This window comes from Squalius cephalus (assembly GCF_949319135.1).
Source record: "Squalius cephalus genome assembly, chromosome: 17".
NCBI classification, from domain to species: domain Eukaryota; kingdom Metazoa; phylum Chordata; class Actinopteri; order Cypriniformes; family Leuciscidae; genus Squalius; species Squalius cephalus.
The window spans coordinates 5,231,128-5,251,641 of NC_137138.1; the positions used below are offsets into that span (position 1 = coordinate 5,231,128).

Consider the following 20,514-nt stretch of genomic DNA (forward strand, 5'->3'; position numbering starts at 1 on the left):
CTTTCATTGTATGAAAACGAGTGGCTAAAGACAGTGCTAAACATTATCTTTGTGTTTCACAGAAAAAATAATGTCACACGGGCTTGGAATGACGTAAATGACTTTTCTCCATCACCTTACACACTATAAACGCTCTGATGTTTTTGTGTCTCTGCAGCTATTTTATTTCTTGTTTTGATCTGTGCGGTAATTTGAGCTACAATTCACAATATCCTTCATAACAGCGTGATAAGAATCCTGTCTCCGGCTACAGAATCGCTCAAAAACACGTAGGAACCAGCGAGTCGGGGATCTGAATGTGACCCGCGCCTGACTTCTCTTGGTGAGCACGTAGCAAGGAAACGAGACAAACGGCAACAAAAACAGACACGGGACAACAACAGCACACTGAACTCTGTTACAATACAACAACTACACAATCCACTAACACACGTGAGACAGCACAAATAACAGGCTTTATTTCAAACCCGCTTCAACTGTTTTTAAGTGACGTTCCTCAAGTTCTCGGTTCCTTCTCAATGCCTTGTGATTTACAAACTCTCTACTAAGTCTCTTGATTCATTTAAGACCACATTGCATGCAGTTTTTTTATTATTTAGTTATTACTGCCCTTTGACATTGGAAACAGCTGTCAGTCTGTCAGACACAAATGTTCAATAAATCATATTTGCATGAATCTCATGAAAACATATCCATATATACACACACTGGTGTATATATATATATATATATATATATATATATATATATATATATATATATATATATATATATATATATAATAAATAATAATAATAAATTAATAAATAAATAAATATATAAAAGATATATATTTTTATATATTTATTTATTTATATAAACTTTTATTTTGGATGCGATTAATCGCGATTAATCTTTTGACAGCCCTAATATATATATATTAGGGCTGTCAAAAGATTAATCGCATCCAAAATAAAAGTTTGTGTTTACATAATATATGTGTGTGTACTGTGTATAATTATTTTATATATATATATATATATAAATACACACACATGCATGTTGTATATATTTAAGAAAAATGTTGATTTTTGTATATATATATGAAAAAATTATATTTATATAATATAAAAATTATATATAAATATATACAGTATATGTATGCAAATATCTCTGTGTATTTATATATACAAAATAATTATACACAGTACACACACATATATTATGTAAACACAAACTTTTATTTTGGATGCGATTAATCGCGATTAATCTTTTGACAGCCCTAATATATATATATATATATATATATATATATATATATATATATATATATATATATATATATATAAAAATGGGCATATTTGGTATCCTATAATAAGATCACAAATGTGGTTTAATTAAGTAAATAGGGGCATTTTAAGCACTGAACAGTAAGCAGGGTTCGTACACCTTTTCCAAGGTCAAATTCAAGCACTTTTCAAGCACTTTCAAGGTCCATTTTAAAGCTTTTTCCAGCACCTTACACCACCGTAAATTACACACAATACATAGTCATAATTATTATTTAGTGTTTTTATCACATTAAAGGAGAACTCCGGTCAATTTTAACATTGAGCTCATTTTTTTGTACATTTGGAGTGCTGTCAATACAGAGAACAACGGCAAAAATCGGTGTTGCCTACACCGTGTTATCCTCTTTTTAAAATGTGCACCCTGTTGACTTCAATGGGGCAAGTTTTAAACCTGCTTTTAGCCCGTGCACAGGTCATGTGAGTGATTCCTTCGGAGTGAACGCGGGTCAATCTGACTGCAGTAGATGTGAAAGATATGGATAAAAATGATATTTATTTAGCCAGCGCTCATACCTGTATTTACATCCTGTTTTCGGTCAAAGTCCACAGTAATCGATTGTCGAGTTCACGCGCATGATCATAGGTACTAAACCAATGCGCGTGAACTCGACAATCGATTACTATGGACTTTGACCGAAAACAGGATGTAAATACAGGTATGAGCGCTGGCTAAATAAATATCATTTTTATCCATATCTTTCACATCTACTGCAGTCAGATTGACCCGCGTTCACTCCGAAGGAATCACTCACATGACCTGTGCACTTGTAATGACACATCAAGGATGTTAAGAGGCTAAAAGCAGGTTTAAAACTTGCCCCATTGAAGTCAACAGGGTGCAAATTTTAAAAAGAGGATAACTCGGTGTAGGCAACACCGATTTTTGTCGTTGTTCTCTGTACTGACAGCACTCCAAATGTACAAAAAAATGACCGGAGTTCTCCTTTAAAAGAGATAATGATATAAACAGCCAAAATTGTGTTTCGTAATAGCAGTAGGATCAGATATTTTTTTATTTTTCAAAATGTATCACGCGGCCAATAAAAACGGGGCATCCAAACAAGCGCGGAAATCAAAATGAAAACTCCGCCTGATTTGCTCTGACCAGTGTAGCGCAAATCGCTCTGTATCTGAAGGGCTACATTTTATTTCTCCATTTAATAAACAAACTATTGAGTCAGATGGGTATTTGTTGTGAAAGAAACACAGTTACAATTTCAAGCATTTTTAAGCATTTTATCCAAAATGTAAGCACTTTTCAAACCTTGAAAACACTACATCAAAATTCAAGCATTTTCAAGGATTTCAAGCACCCGTACAAACCTGAGTAACACACACACACACACACACACATCATCATCATGATCAGTGTAATATGGTTCTCATTATAGACTGGGTGGAACACAAGGACATTCAGAGTGGGTAAATCTATCTGTCCTTTGAATACATACAAACACACACAAACACTGGAAACATGCAGGAGGCAAGCTGAATAATGCAGTGCTGGTGTGGCTATCTCTCTACAGAGATTTACAGATGTGTGTGTGAAGGGCGTCATGATTTCATGCATGAAGGTGTCCTCCACTCAGGTGTGTAAATGACAGCGGGTCACACAGAGGTCTGATGAGACACACCGGCGCTCCGGGATCATGGAAAAACACGTAAAGGGAAGCGTGTAAAAACAAAGGAGCAAAATGTCCCGTTTTTAAGAAGAAGTGTCGAGTTAAAAGTAGTAACTTTGTACATGCTACCCTTGCTAAATGACGAATTTTGCAACACTGACAACTAAACTGAATCAACACATGAACTGACTCGAGCTGAATAATGACACTATTGTCTTCTGTAGCTCTGCTTACAGCTGAATTTGTCTCATTTGATGAAGTCTGCATCACTGATTCTATTATTTTCCTGTTTATTACTGTGAAGCTGCTTTGAAACAATCTGTATTGTATAAAGCGCTATATACATAAAGGTCAGGTGGCATGATTAATTGTGCTGATATGTTTGACAGCATTGACAGTCCTACTTTTTAATTCTTGAACTTCATGAAAAAAATGTATGCAAATATTTGTGTGTATAAATAAGGATCGCGACACCTCATTGTTTGAGTCAGAGATGACCTTCACACGCTGTATGTGAGAGACCCGTCATATATCACGACAATAACACACGCGCACACCTCCCTCTCACACTGAGACATGCTTTATCACTTAGTATTTGCAAGACAGAGAAATCCAGAACAAAAACAAACACACACAGTTCTTCTTCGGTACTCACAGAAGCGGCACTTCGACGATGAGATGCACCAAATTACAGACCAACTCCTCCAGAAGATCCTCACAGATGGAGTCTGTTAACACATACACACACACACAGCACGGTCAGGTCAGATACGGGAACGCTGACACATCAGCAATGTAAATACAGTCTGTGAAAAGTTTCTTTAGGTCACTGGTTCTGTATGTTGCTCATTCTGATTGGTCAGAGATGACATTTATACTCAGATGTGGGTTGCGACACATCAAACTGAGAAGCTGTCAGACCAGATACTATAAATGCTCTAAAAAGCACTTTCATTTTGCCTTTCGGCCATTATTATTGATAAGCACGATGGACAGAGGACAGGAAATGACCCGAGTGAGTCTCAAACTTGACACACATGAGCTTCACTGCTTCATGTGTCTTGGTCTGATGCTGAAACAGACCTTCAAAACACTAACTTTATCTTCTTTTGTGAAATCAAAGATGGGAAATGTGCGTCAGGGTTATTAACAAAAACTCAAACTATTAAAAACATTTTTGTTCATTTAAATAGAGAAATAAAATACAATATTAATATTAAATTAAAAACGTAAACTAAAACTAAATGAGAAATGTTGTCCTGGACACTAAATGAAATGAGTTTCTAAGTACTAAAATTACTAACTAAAAATATATATGAATTTTAACTGAACTAAACAGTAATATCAATATAAAAACTAATAAAACAACAAAACCACATAATAAAGTGACTAAAAATTAAATAAGGACATGTTAATTAAAATGAAATAAGTAACATGAAAACTGAAAATATAAAAATAAAAGGTAACTCAAACTATTAATAAAAACTATAATAATATAAACATAATACTAAAATAACAATGATGTGTGTTTCTTAATGGACATCAGATATTCACACAAAATAATACAACCTAAAAAAAAAAAAAGACCAACCTTGTGGCCTGATGAGGATTAGTGACTAATGATGATTAGTCTGGGTTAGGGTTAGTCTGGGTTAGGGTTAGGGTGGGGTTAGGTTATGTTAGGTTAGTGCTAGTCTGGAGTAATTAGATCTAAAAAAAAAAAATCTATATATTTAGCTATACTTTATGGACACTGCCTCTTTCATTTTGGAACATTTACCATTATAAATTTGATATAACAACAATGGTAATACTTTACAACAAAGTCTCAGTTGTTAACATTTCATTAGTTAACATGAACAAACTAGCATTTATTAATTTAGTTCATGTTCATTTCATTCATTATTCATTAACTAACATAAATGCAGTAAAAATATCGAATGCTTATTGTTGGCTCATGTTAGCTAATGCATTAACTACAAAACAAATGAGACCTTGTTGTAGAGTGTTACCAAAACAACAACAGAAATGTTCTCATTTAAGTAACTAGGTAAATATGTGTAGGTACTATGTGTTAGGGTCAAATATAATTAAACACGTCAAAAACTAAAATCTAAAAACAAAAAAATAGAATGAAGCTAATTAATTTGTGTGTGTGTGTGTGTGTGTGTGTGTGTGTGTGTGTGTGTGTGTGTGTGTGTGTGTGTGTGTGTGTGTGTGTGTGTGAGATACCGTAGGTTCCTGGCGCCCTCTCCTGGTAGGAGAACTGTAAGTGCAGCTCTTCTTCACTCATCTCCCTGATGAAGACCTTCAGCAAACAGCGCACCAGAAACAAAGCATTATGGGCCTGCCAGATGAATAACTGACTAGAGAGAGAAAGAGAGAGAGAGTCATAGATAATTATTGACCTACAGCAGCCTGTGAACTGTGGCCTGACCCTGCCAGTGGTTTTGGATCATCCTTGACTAAACCAACACACACACACACACACACACACAGGCTGTCAGGCGTCTGTAGTAGTTGCTATATCATTACAAGTTCATACACTGAGAAACAGCTCACATGTGCAGCTATGACATCAGCTGACCCTGGATCAAATGTGTGACTGAGGGTTTGATCTCTGCATAGTTCAGATCAGAGCACATCATAAATATTCTCTCAGAGGATCACAGTGTGACGGTTCACATGCACGCGCTGTAGGAGCGCTGGGTCACTCCCCGCTCTGGATTCATGCTACAGCAACACTTTGAGCACAAACATCAGCTCTGGTGGTGTGTGTGTGTGTGTGTGTGAGATGCTGTGGCCTGCACCGATGTTATTCCCATGGGAAAATCATATCAAAAACATCTTAACGGCACCGTCCTGAGTGATTAGTTAACGTGCCCTGAATATCACGACTGTGTGGGAAAAGACGTTTAAAAATATATTTCTCAAAATCTCACAGATGTTCTGAGTATCTGAGAACCACAAAAACAAAAATCTCATCCGCTTTCACACACAAGGTGTTACTATATACTATACTAGCGGTTTGAATCTGTTCTTGCCTCACGATTTGATTATAAAATAATTCTCGGTTCATCTTTTCCTCAAATTATTTTATAAATAATAATTATTATATTAATAATCACATATAGTTATTTTTGGCATTTTATATTTACTATTAAAAATAAGAACAAAGATGCAAATAACAAACAGTAGAATAAATACGAGTCAAGTCAATATAAGAAAGGAACAAAATTAAATTAGTGCATTAATTGTTTTTTTTATTTTAAATATTTTTAACAGAAGCATTCAAGTAAGAAATAATACAGAAAATAAATATTTACATATTAAATAAATTACAAATAAATGTATTATTATTAAAGCTGATACATACAAACAAAAGTGATTTAGTCAAGAGCAGTGAGTGATTCCCTCTTTTCTTTTGATGTTTATTTGACATTATATTATGACTTATGCACGGATCCAATATAATGTTACACATCAGATTCCCCCAGATTTTGGATTGTTCTGCTGATGAAACACTGCAAAAATATCTTTTGAAGACATTTCAGTTGACAAAAAACTCCTGACAATATAAGTTGTGGAAAATTGTAAGTAATCTATTTATATCCAGCTTTTTACAGCGGATGCCATTGGAAACACGGCAAGACTATCCCTCACAGCCTCACTTTCATACCTGTCATGGCGCTGCTCTGAATAAGTTCTATTGAGCTTAATAACTTTTTAACATCAAGCACATTCCGCATCGCGCTTTATTTCCTCATTCATGCATGTTCTTTTCGTAAATAATACAATTTTCTGCTTAATATTTGGGGTGAGTAAGATTTTTTTTTTTTTTTTTTTTTTTTAATTCAGCAGGGATGCATTAAACTGCTCAAAAGTGAAAGTAAAGACATTTATGATGTTACAAAATATTTCCATTGCAAATGAATGCTGTTCTTGTTCTTTTGAAGAACAGTTCTTTTGCTGTTCTTTTGAACTTTCTATTCGAGGAAAAAATACTTCTAAAGAAATATTAAGCAGCAAAAACATTGATAAGAACAATTATTAATAGTTGAGCACCAATAATTATTGATAATATTATTTAAATCAGCATGTTAGAATTATTTCTTTTAAAAAATCATAATTATTCCAAACTTGTTTGATTAATTACAATAAAAAACACACAGAAACATGGAAAGTGAATAATAAATAAACATGAAAGAGCCATCATTTAAAATTTAATATTTTGTACGCAATTATTTGTGATGTTTGCTCGAGAAACCATCATGTAAGTACAAGTCAGTTTTCATGCAATGAATTTTGGATACTGTGTGTCTTCATATTATTCATTGTTTATGGATATTTAAAACGACATAAAGCTCTTATACGCACACATTAGTGAAGACGTATCTCACTTACTCTTGGCATTCTGTGGAAATCTTCAGTTCTTTGGTTCTGCTGAGAAAGACTCTCACCAACGCCCCGAAGTTCCCAGACCTGGGGTTGTTCTGAACTATAAAGGGCCGAGACAGAAGATCAAAAACACAAAACATCATTTCCCATATGAAGGTTGTTTATGATAAGTGCTACTAAACCAAATCAACAGAATGCATTAAGGATTCCTTGTGATTTAGTGGTAAACAAACTAGTCAATAAACGCAATAAATTACATACAGCACATCATAAAAGCAGAGTTGACTTGGGATCGGTTATCATTTGAATGGTGTGGCTTCATGCGCACACAGACCTAAATTACAGAGCTTTATTTCACAGGACAGTGGGTTTGAAATCAGTGTGCGTCTCTTTGTACAGAAGGCTGTAATGAAATGGCAGTAAATTACTGATACAAACACACATACTTAGAGTCTTAGCCAGCGGGACGACAGCCTCCTCCAGGAGTTTAGCATCAGCACTGCAAACACAGAGAGAGAGAGATAAACGTCATATGAGAGAAGTATCAATGAGCCACTCAAGCCAGTGTTTTAAAATGAATCTAACATGGTCAAGAGATGCTGTTAGGCACGACAAGAAGTGTTGCAGTAAAATCAATGATAAAGGAAATCATTGTTCAATAAATAATGAATAATGTTGACAAAAAAAAAAAAAAAAAAAAAGGGTCGCATGCATGTAAAATGTAGGGCAGAGATTAATTTGACATTGTTGGTCATTAAAAGTAGTCATTAAAACTTCAACGAGTAAGTAAATACTGCAATGAACTGATTAACAGATTATGTCTGGATACAGCCGAGAAGTTCAAGATGTTAGAAATTTTCTGACCTAGTTTTCATACCATGTTGAATTTGTTAAATATGTTAAACTGTATTGACAACAACATTACACATCAGAAACATGGGTTTGTGTCTTACGACAGGAAACATAAAAGTGCACTCTATTCATGCAAAGTGCTGAATAATGCAGAACAACTTCAACGACAAGTCTATCATAATCAACATGAACATTTCAACAAAAGAAAGAGATGCTGAAATAGTGTGTGTGATGTGAGATTCTCTGGCTCCCTCTGGTGTCCGTCCCTCATATAACCTTCAAACTGAGAGAGCGATAGATGACCTAACCTACATCCACCTGGGGCCTGTACCATGAAGCCGGCTTAGGTGGGCTAGCCAGGTATGTTTCAGTTTAGTTTGCGCCAAACCTGGGTTTTAGGCACCATGAAAGTGGTTTGGCTTTTAGCAGTGTTCATCGCCACAGTAACTAATGCTATGTTCCAGGTAAGAGGTTTACATTTACATTTACATTTACATTTATTCATTTTAGCTGACGCTTTTATCCAAAGCGACTTACAATTGCTATATATATGTCAGAGGTCGCACGCCTCTGGAGCAACTAGGGGTTAAGTGTCTTGCTCAGGGACACATTGGTGTCTCACAGTGGATTCGAACCCGGGTCTCTCACACCAAAGGCAAGTGTCTTATCCATTGCGCCACACCACCCCCTGCAGGTTGCAAACCAAACTTGGACCAATCAGCTGTGAGCAAAGTGACACACGTCTGATGCAATAAAGTGACTCCACCTGTTCCTACTCCAAATTAAAGGTCACGACATTGCAAATGATTTTTAAAGACAAAATCGTCTGGCTTTTAGTAATGCTCATTTAGAATAATAATTCTGTGTGATTTAGATATTATGTAATTATTATAACCTTAATCTATCACACATGCACAATTTTAGTTGATCAATTATTACGCACAGTTAAAATGAATAAATATATAAAGGTAATATAAATACGCTATTTAGAATCAATAGATAAAGCTATAAAATGACTACATGTGAGCTTAAATGTTCAACTTCACAACTTTTACTTGCACTGAAATTTAAAGACTTTTTCTTTTAGTTGTTCTATTTCATAGACAGCCATTTTCTTCTTACTGTGTACATTTGTTTAAATTCTTAATATTTTTCAATCTCGTAATATTCTGCAGAAGAAGTGAATCGCAGTTTCACTCTTTCTCAGCATGTGATTGGCTGTTCACTGATGACGTCACACGTAAACTCAGGATCAAAGCCTGAGTTGACAGAGAAAGTTGATGATCAGCATCATGGTACCAACAAAGCCTGGTTGGATTGGTTTGGTTTTGTCAACTCGAAACTAATCCTGTAACCCTGAGTTTGTTCATGAGCTCATCATGACATCAACGACACACATCTTCAGACAGAAACCGGTGAAAGTGCAATCAATTACTGTACATTAGCAGTTAACTATTACAGGAAAAACACTAAATATAATGGGAAAGACATTTAGAAAACAACTTTAACCATCTACTCAGTCATCATCACTCATCAACCACATTAACTTTCGAAATAAACAGCAGAAACATCTTCTACGGTCAGCTAGTATTGTATAGGTGTGTGTATATGTTGTTTTTTCAGACGTGTTTCACAACAGCGCTGGTGCGAGTTTGCTTCTGTTTTGTTAAAGAAATTTCAAGTGCCCTGGGAGTGTGTCTGTGGTCATATAAACGAAGTTTTCTTGTTCTTTTTATATACTTGAATTTGATAAATTGACAAACTCACTGCTTCTCAAACAGAGGGCCTCAGCGAACTTCCAACAGAATTATTTTTAATAATATATTACAACAATCTAACTTAATAGATATCTAATATAAAACGCTATAAAACAGACAACCAAGACGTAACCAAAAAAAACAATTTCTTATATTATTATTTGTTAAGAAAATTCCAACTTCTAGAATCACAAAATGATTTGTAGTTAAATTACATATGCCAACACTCCCAGTTTCTGTTAATATGTTATTAAGTTAATTATGTTAATATTATATAGGGAGCCGTCGAATATTGTATTGGACACTAGGGGGCCTTTAGGTCAAAAAGTTTGAGAACCACAATACAAAACCTCCCAGTCCACATAGAGTATTTATTTATAAACTAAACTGCAACAAAAAAGAAGAAAAAAGACCTCGTTCAGAATTAATCATGATCCTTCCATCACACTAGGGCTGGACAAAATAGAGAAGCTAATAAACCATCATCTTAACACAAACAAGACAAGGAAGCATTTTAAAACTAGTCTAATCACACCAAGCATTAGGAAACGTAATGGTCAAAAAGGCCCTGTTTACACCTGGTATTAAGATGCGTTTTGTGGACGACGCTAAATAAAAGTGTAAATGGGGTCTTAAACATTTTGAGCTTGTCCACTCTCAACCACTTCCAGAGGTAGTTGAAAACACATTCGACCGTAGTGTAAACGCTCATGTGGTCTAATACGTTTAAACAGCCACAAAAGGCCGCCTGCTCTCCGCCTACTGAGCAAACATTATGGGAAGCGCGCGAGCCAGACGGGATTTAAACGTTGTCGGCTGGAGACCCAAGTTTGGTTTGAAGATGAAAAACGTACCAAGCACAATGTTCTCTCAGCATTCCTGATTTCTAACACGGAGATCTTGCGGCTGTCAGAGCAGAAACAAAAGCTGATGCTCTTCATATGTTTTTCAGTCATCATAAAGTGCTATGCATAAGTTTAGACACCTATGCTAAAGTTGACTAAAAAGAGGAATAAAAAATCATCTTTTGGAAATTGAACTTAATGCCTTAATTTAAAAAATTAGGAAAAATCCAACCTTTAAGGACACCAATTTTCTTTGTGAATGAATAATGTATGGTAAATAAATAAATGTTCTTCCTTAAAATACAGGGTGCATAAGTGTGTACACCCCTATGTTAAATTCCCATAGAGGCAGGCAGATTTTTTTTTTTAAGTATTTTTTTTTATTTTTTTTTTTAGGATACTATGCATCCTGATAAAGTTCCCTTGGCCTCTGGAATTAAAATAGCCCCACATCATCACATAGCCTTCACCATACCTAGAGATTGGCATGGGGTACTTTCCATAAGATCATCTCTCAATAGCCGCGTTTCCACTGTCGGGCCAGGGCCGGGCCAGGGCTTTAAACGGGCCGTGCCGGGCTAATAGCCTCGGGCCAATAGCACCGGGCCTGCGTTTCCACTGTCGGGCCAGAAGCTCCACAGCGCTTCACTAAAACACGCCCGTAACACGCCTCTCTGGAACAACGTCACACTAACCCATCCTTTCACCAACAAATGGAAGTTTTATCAGAAAACTAATCAGAAATCACTGGAAACAGCGTTGAAAACAAACACGATAAAAGCGGCCGTTTGCTAGCATTTTTTGTTTGTTTGTTTACTTGAATATTTAAAACCCAAGCATCGATGTTTTACCACAGATTTACAATAAAAAGTGATACATTGATCATAATGAATTAATTTATGTCAAAATTGCACATTAGTCACTCAGAAATAAATTACCGTTAGGTCTATTTCACAAAAGAAAGAGGACACACTTACTTTTTCAGTCACGTCTGTTTCTTTATCATATTTACATCCAGGGCTGCCAACTTTTGAGTTTAGCTTGGAGTGAGATTTTTTTTTTTTTCGGGGGGGGGGGGGGGGGGGGGGGTGATGGGGGGTGGGATGTCAAAACAAATATTGCATCACAATAAGTGTAATTGTGATTGTCAAAACATTTGGTAACTAAATAGAATTTTATGAAGTTTAGTGACAACATGTTACACTGTAAAAAATGTCTAACCTCTCCAAGTCAAAATTTTCTAGTGACTGGTCACATCAAAATTTTTAAATTGGCCCAAGTGCAATTCTTGTTGCAATAGTCTGTTAACATTGGCTCAATGAGAAATAATATGTCAGACTAATTGAAAAATTTAGATGTGATCAGTCACCAGACATTTTTGACTTGGGGATGTAAATTTTTTTTTTTACAGTGTACAGCATTTACATTGTACAATGACTGGTAGGATACAGTTTTTATTATTGCTTGACAAAAATTTCAAGATTTCAATTCCATTCTTGTGGTTTGATTCTGATTTTGATTCAATATTGACTAATTTGGATACATGTTTATTTTATTTAAAAAAATAATCTCACCTAATGCTGTAAACATAGAGGGCCCAATCTGCTGGTATTATTAAAGGTTAAAAATAACAAATTAAATTAAATATAATGTAGTGTTTGTTATAATAACAATTATTTAATGACATAAGTAAAAATATAATAAATATGTAATATAGTGCTCAGCAAAATCTCCTCTCTAGCTATTTTTTCTATTCAATTAACATGCTATGGTCATTAAATGGCTTTCCTGAGGTAAATGTAACGTTATGTGACATAATTGTTTTCCTGCTGTTATATTGACCTCTTTCAGTGGTTGAAAAACACTAATTGGTCGATATTATGTATACTTTCGGTAAGTTGTACTGCATCTTTAAATAAAAAAGTACCAGATGATCGGTTCACGTGCACTTGAACTGAGGCGCTCAGCGATCTGTCACGTCACATTTACAAGCGCCAAACGTATTTTTGTCTGAATTTCGTAATAAAATTGACGGAATCTAAGACCTGAGAATTAGTTCAATATTAAAAGTACCTCTTTTTGCCGCAATTTTTCTGTGCGTGAGAAAATGGATGTGTGGCGTGAGAGCGTGTGAAAAGTGTCAATTGCGTGAGTCTCACGCTCAATGCGTGAGAGTTGGCAGCCCTGTTACATCACATTTAGAAAAAAATGATAATTTCTACAAATACGACCTGAGGAGCTTTAGCAATCTCTCGACTCCCATACAGATATTTCAGTCAGAGAAACAGAGGAAGCTCCCGAAAAAAAAGTTACTTTATTTTATGATAGTCCGGTTTAAAGAGACGAGACGTAGGCTATGACAGATAAAATAAAAACATGACTGTCATAGCCTTTAAGATTGGTCTGATTTCTTCAAGCGTTCGCTATGTTTTTTTTTACTATGCGTATCTTCAAGCGTTTACTATGTTTACTATGGTAACGGTTAGCGCGCATAGTCTTTTGCATCACAAACAGAAGGCATTCAAACATGAACGCGAGTTAAATTATTTTATTTTTAAGTCTTTAATGCTGACAGAATCATCCGGCGCTGGTAAACTCCTCCTCTGTTGGTAACCACTCCTCTAGCCCGAGCTGGCCCGCTTTGGCCCAAGGTATTCGACGGGCCAGAAATCCTGGCCGTTGGCCTCGAGTAAGCCCCGATCAAGCCCCGGAAGTGACAGTGGAAACGCGACTGGCCCTGGCACGCACTAGCACGGCCCGGCCCTGGCCCGACAGTGGAAACGCGGCTAATGCAAATCAAACTAGCTATTAGGCTAACTGAAATAAAACCATGCCAATCTCTAGGTATGGTGAAGGCTATGTGATGATGTGGGGATATTTTAATTCCAGTTTGACATTAGTATTATAGTTTGACTAGCAAAACTATGTTTTTTTAGCACAACATTAAACATGCACACCATATCAAAGATGGACAAATTTGTGCGAGCTTATTTTATTTTGTAACTTACAAATTTGGGAAGATGGTGTTGCATATTCAAATGCACATTATAAGCTATGCAAACACACTGTTTGTGAAGTCGAGTTTCTTTGAAACACTGAATTTGTCGTGACTCCTTTCCTATCCCAATTTAAAACTCATCAGATCTAAACGAATCACACACAAACAACCTATTATTTCTATTGAAAATGGCGATTTTGGCTGAGAGATAAGTTTGCATCTCTGATATGTGAATGAATGTGAGTGTATGGGACATCAGTGATGGGGGTCAGAGGAGTGTCTCACCTGCTGGTGGGGCTGGTAAAGGTGAAGGAGATCAACTGGTTCCAGAAGGGCTCATTCTCCGATATGGCATCTGGACCAATCAGATTGCGGATACTCTGGCTCTCCGACAGGTCGCTCACCTGACTGGTGTTTGCACCCATCGCCTCCAGAAACCACGAGAGACTGCCTCAGAGCCTCATCGCCAGCCAAGCAAAACCTGGAGGATCATGAGAGCAATCACTTCACTGAGTAAAGTATTTAGTTTGACAAATACGACATGGAGGAGGAACTAAATTCTTAAGCAGGAGTCCACACACTTGAAACAGGTTTGATGGGTAGACACAGAGCCCTAACACACAAACACACACCTCTTTGTTAAGCACACACACCCTTTACACACACATTGTTGACGTGCCACTGGTTCCCTGATGTGGAGTGTGAAACTCTCTTCAGAAGCTGCCGAAAAGCAGTGAAGGTTTTCGTTAAACATCCTGGTTAATGTTAAATTTGATCTGATCAGGAAGATGACGTGACCTCTCTTAGTCAATAACAAGGAAACTCATTTATTTTGCGTCTCACAAACCTGAAGAAAGCTCTAATGTTAAGATCCATTTGTCATTTTACAACTAATCAGTAATAACTTTTTTAATTTACATTTAGAAATCAAAAACAATTGTCATCCCAAAATCTGAAAGATAAAATGAAGCAACTACATTTTGCATAAAGAAAATGAACACAACACATTTGTATTGTGACATTATTTTCATGGCGATTGAGCACATTTTCACTCCAATTCTTATTATGTAATGCATCCAGATCTGAGTTACTTCAATTCTCATGACTGAAATACAGTATATGTTAAAATTAGTAAAAAAGCAGTTTACTGAATACTACCAAATATACAGTACTTAAAGGGGTCATATAATGGTACATGCACTTTTACAAGTTGATTGTACTGAAATGTGTGTTGGCAGTGCCTGTACACAACCATCATATAATGATAAAAATCCATCCAGTGGTTTCTTCTTATATGTTTTCCCCTCTCTCAAATCAAGCCGTTCGACCTAGTGACGTCACACGGTCGGAGGCCCCTCCCATGATTGTTGATTGACAGCAGCGTTTCAACACAGACCCGCCCTCGCGAGCTCGCGAGCTGTCAATCATAGTCCGCGCGTCATTGCTGATAGCTGGAGCACTGTCTATGAGCAGAATGGCGTCTAAGTGATTGTGGTGTTCTGCTCTTGGGTGTAATAAGGAACACAGCATCATTTTGATGTTCCTAAAGCCGAACCGCTGAAGACGCAGTGGCTGAGTTTTGTTTTCGAAGGGAATATTCCCCACGATCAACGTCAATGCTTTCATGTTTGCGCGAATCATTTCACACACCAGACTGCTTTACAAACGAGGATCAGTATAAAGCTGGATTTGCTAAGAAGCTGCTCCTGAAAAAAGGATCGGTACCAACTATTCGTGTTCCTGCTGAACCTCCAGAAGAAGAAGAGAGTGTAACGTTTTATTAACCTTTATATTAATCTTTGCAAATCGCTTGCTGCACACTTCACGAAGAATGCGGCTATTTTTACACTCAGGGTACATTACGGCATGTTTTCTATGTACGACGTTCTAAATATAATTCATAATCCCACGTTTATAATGAACAATGCGTTATGGTTATTGTGTTATTGTGTTAACGGTGTACGCACAGAACAGAGGGGCGGGGTGAGCAAAGCTCATTATCATTTAAAGACACATGCACTTAAACGGCGTGCTGAAAACAGAGCTGTTTTTGACCAGGTGAAATGAGTGTTTTCTTACAATACTAATGAGAATTTTTTATTAAAGTATATTACAAACTTTTAATTTAGACCCTAAAGAATCATATTAGCTTGTACAAAAATGGCATTATATGACCCCTTTAACTATTTTAAAATAATATAAAAATGTTACACATTATATTACAGTGAGAATTCTTTCAGTTTAGGATAAAATATGACCAATTTGTTTAATTGTAAAGGCTGTAAATTGTAATATACAGACACACACACACACATATAAACATATATATTTGTATAACAGTAACGAGATACGAGAGTAAAATTTTCCAAGAGAATTGGGGGAAGGAAAAAAAAATGCCACCATCTTAATAGGAGTCTTGATTCTGCCTTTGTAGTTTAGTAATAAATATGACTCAAACAAGATCTTGACAGATTTAGGTGAGATTCGCCTCAAGATGCTCAAAGGCACAAACTATCATGATGCAATGCTGCAAAATATCTTGTCAATTACTAAAATCAATAATGAATTAAATGCCATCAAGATCTGCCATCAACATTACAGGTGACAACAGACTACAGGTAAGTACCTCATGAATAACCTACAGAATACAGGTAAGTTACACACATTTACAGACTAGGTCAAACACCTGCAGGACATCAATGTTTAGACTGCAGTCTGTATGAACACAAATACTGTCTAATATACACAGCCTATGATTTCACACAAGGCTGGTGAAGACTGATTAATAATATGTCATTCAAAACTTCCTGTAAATAATGGAATTAATTCACTTAAGACATATTTGGGCTTTCCTCAGAGGGCTGTCAAATAACACTTCACAGCTTCTATGCCCACCGCAGATAAAATCACTAGAATGCAGTTAAATATTCATTATATATGACTATATTATGGTATGCAATTCCCTGTGTAGAAGTTAATAAGTGTCCAGTAAGCTATACACTTAGCAACAATTAGCTTGCAGACTCGAGTGAATGGAGAAATCCATTATAAACCCGTTAGCTTCAATGCTGACATGCTAGCAGGCTAACGACAAGAATAACTTACCTGATGAATGTCAGAACTGACAGCGCCTCAGAAAAGCCACTCGCGTTCCTTAAGACAAGCGTCTATGTATTTTCAGAAGGAAAACAACTAAATGAGTCGTAATTAGTAATGGTAAATTTCCAGTAAAGTGTGTTTAACAGTGTAAGTTTGGGCTGTATTGACTCTGTTAGCTCTGCGTCTCCACGTCACCACTGACGCTCGTGACATCCCGGGCACGCGCAGAATAACCCTCCAATCCCACTAGGAGAGGCGGAGAAACTCATGAATATTCATTAGAATCCTTAATGAAGATTGCCACGTAACGTAAGCAAGCACGATCTTATTAATATTCAGTAGTACATTAGCCTCAGATTATAGCTTTATATACATCATATATAACCTATTTAAAAATATCTTTGCGTAGCAGGGTTCATAAATTTGCCAACGTGAAAACGAATAAACACTGTAAAAGCGTTGTTAACGATTCAGATATACTACTTACTTAGATATACATAGGTAATATATCGTTTTCAACATTGATAATAATCAGAAATGTTCTGTTTTTTTTGAGCATCAAATCAGCATATTAGAAGTAATGATGCTGAGAATTCAGCTTTGATCACAGGAATAAATTACAGTTTACAATATATGCACATAGAAAACAGTTATTTTAAAGTGAAATAATATTTCACAATATTTCTGCTTTTACTGTGTATTTGATCAAATATAAGCAGCCTTGATGAGCAGCCTTTATTCTTGTGATTTATAGTCTTATAGTAATAAGTGTTTGGGGTAACGCATTACAAGTAATCAGATTACTTTTTTAAGTAACTAGTAAAGTAATGCATTTCTTTTAAATTTACAAATAAAATATCAGTTACTTTTTCAAATTAGTAATGCAAGTTACTTGTATTGACTGACAGCTCTCATGTCTCCATGTTGAGAGAAATCAGGAGTAAGTGCATCCTACTGTATTTAGTTCTAGACTAAATGTGAGCATGCATTTACCCATCGCACTTGCACAAAATCAGATTCAGTAGGCTATTCCTCAAAATGAATAAAAACAGTGATATCTTAAAATTAGTCAGTCTTATTGTTTTGTCTTAAGACGCTCACCAGTAATGTTTTTTTCTAAGGCACGTTTTAAAAAAGCTACTTAAATGCACTAATTTAACTAAGGCCCAATCCTGGCTTAATCTAAGCCCAGTTTCTGAACCGGGCTTTTTTAATCAAATTTTTTTGTATTTGCTACTGACCTTCGATGATCCAATTCAGCCATACTAACAAGCAAAAATGACTAGATTTTTTAGTTTTTATTGCTGAAGTGTTGAACTTCTTTTCCTGTGTCCTATTCTTCTGCAATCCAGAACAGCAGTAAGGTTAGTTTGAGCATCGCCCTCTACTGTACAGGTGTGAATTTGCATTTCCTTTTACATTTGCACTTTTGGTGTGAAAAGGCCTTTACATTTGCCAAAAATACAACTTTTTTTGGTTATTAAAAAAAAAAACAAGCAAGCCCAGCCCAGGAGCGGAAAAGTGTGTGTGTGTGTAATGCAACACATTACTTTCCATAAAAAGTAACTAATTAATGCAATTAGTTACTATTTTAGGAAGTAACGCGATATTGTAATGCATGTAATGCCAACACTGGTAATAATAAACATGAAAAATGAAGAATGTACTTTTCACCATAAACAACATCTCAAAGCCAAAAGTTCTATATCTTTTTCTTTATTTATAGACATTTGTGTAAAGTATTTTACAGTACATTACAGACAGACAATCCACAGAGCTGTGTAAAAGTAAATCTGTCACATTGATATGGCTAGGTAAAGCCTTTCGGTTCATTCAATATGCACATTTAGAACAACCAGCCTAATAAATATAGTTTTCTCATTAATGATTTAATCTTATGGCAGGTTATTTTAAATCTTGTAACAGGTTTCATGTAACTAGGGTTAAAATGAGAAATATATGTCCGCCTCCCAAGTCCCTGTACCAAAAGTGCAAAGTCTTATAAGAAAACAAAGTGAATGTCATTAAGGCTTCATTCTTGTGCAGATCGCTATTCCTGTCAAAGCTGATGGCAAGACGACCCATTTAAAAATAGCTCTCAGAACAATGAAATATTAAATCAGAGAAGACACCACAGTGAGTGCATTAAAAATGATCTATGAACCTCTAGGCAGATTTTACGGGACATATGTTGAAAAATAGAGCATGAACGGTTTGAAGACCTTGAGGAACAGATGATTTCATAAGTATTTATGTAAACATGAGGTTTCACCACTCTAAAATTCATTCATTCTTTCACGGCTCATAAGGAACATCATCTAGAACAAAACACCAACACCCTGCAGATTAAACCGTGAGGAGATTTCATTGTGAGGTTTGTGGGATTCGGCCCTTTGCTTGGACATTCTGCAAAAGGGAACCAAAAAAAACAAAAACATTTTGAACATTTCAAGATAAAGGTCTTCAGTAAGTCCTGAAGAGAAAATAATTTAATCAACACCTTCACTACACTGCAAAATTATAAAAAAAATCATTTTCTTAATCAGTATTTTTGTCTTGTGTTTCAGTTAAAATATGTAGACAAGACCCTTAAACAACGTGAATTGACTTGAGAAGCAAAATTGCAAAGTATAAATGTTAAAGAATGTTATAAAATTTTGTTTTATGATATTTTTCAAGGGGGTGAGAAATAAAATATAATATATTATCTGTATATATATCAAATATATATATGTATATATGTCAAATCTTACACCATTTTGCTTGTCAACTAAATATATATTACTTTAAGAAAGTTGATATTTTTAGTGGAAAAATACTGTAAGAAAATGATTCTTTGCAGTGTATAAAGAAAGAACTTTTTTATCGGTGATGAGATTAGAAACACGCATACACACACACACACACACAAACTCTTTCTCTCTTTGAAGGGCAGGACCCTTATTTGTACTTGTGCAAAAAACGGACAAAAGTGTGACTCCAAAATAAAAAACACACGGTAAAAACCTGAGAAAAACAATTTGTTGTGCGCAGTGCACAACGTTAAAACCTGTACAGGTCATCGGTGAGTGTTTACTTGTACTTTCCCTTTAAAGCCCTTCTTCCCCCATTTCCCATTGGCTCTTTCATTTGTCCCGCCCCTTAAATGACACGTAGCCTCTTCCTATTGGCCCGTTCCAGTGGGCAGCTCAGATATGACGGGGTAAAGGCACATTACGAACGCAGGTAGAGAGAGTCTCAGATGTTTTCAGCCTGAGGAACCTCTCGTATGCTGTCTCTGAGTTCAGGACGAACGCGCGGCCGCTGGCGAATGCTGCGCCCCGTAGCGATGAGGTCGGCGTAGCCGCGGGAGTGCGAGAAGGCGTAAGCTGAGCGACGAGACCGTCCGCCACGCACGAATGCTGGCTTCTTCTTCCTCCTCTCCGCCTCTTCATCCTCAAGCTCATATTTCTTCCTGTTCCTCTGGACCTGGAGGAAGAACATGAGATTTAGAAACAATAAAACATCTGAATGGTGTATTTAATCTAGAATATTCTGTGCGTCACCAATTATGCCCTTTTAGAAAGTGATGATTTTGTTTCTGGGCTCTATTAAAATAGGCTTTCATGCTTG

At 36.1% G+C, this 20,514-nt stretch overlaps 2 protein-coding genes across 4 annotated transcripts in view; both read right to left on the minus strand.

The window, feature by feature from the left end:
* dym (dymeclin) overlaps positions 1–17,112 on the minus strand; it is a 79,390-nt gene extending 62,278 nt beyond the window's left edge. The window contains exons 1-7 of one of the 3 annotated variants that reach the window (XM_079847589.1): positions 17,071–17,087; positions 16,909–16,970; positions 14,089–14,284; positions 7,798–7,850; positions 7,358–7,451; positions 5,186–5,319; positions 3,609–3,681 (exon numbers count right to left, since the gene is read on the minus strand). In XM_079847589.1, the coding sequence (XP_079703715.1) occupies positions 3,609–3,681; positions 5,186–5,319; positions 7,358–7,451; positions 7,798–7,850; positions 14,089–14,228 (494 nt within the window). In that variant the 5' untranslated portion in view covers positions 14,229–14,284; positions 16,909–16,970; positions 17,071–17,087. Of the gene's footprint in view, positions 1–3,608; positions 3,682–5,185; positions 5,320–7,357; positions 7,452–7,797; positions 7,851–14,088; positions 14,285–16,908 lie in introns of those variants that run through there. The other 2 variants (XM_079847588.1, XM_079847590.1) reach the window with 2 other exon arrangements.
* Positions 17,113–19,885: 2,773 nt separating this feature from the next.
* atp8b1 (ATPase phospholipid transporting 8B1) overlaps positions 19,886–20,514 on the minus strand; it is a 41,032-nt gene continuing 40,403 nt past the window's right edge. The window contains exon 28 of the mRNA XM_079898585.1: positions 19,886–20,370. Coding sequence (XP_079754711.1) covers positions 20,140–20,370 — 231 coding nt within the window. The 3' untranslated portion in view covers positions 19,886–20,139. The remainder of the gene's footprint in view (positions 20,371–20,514) is intronic.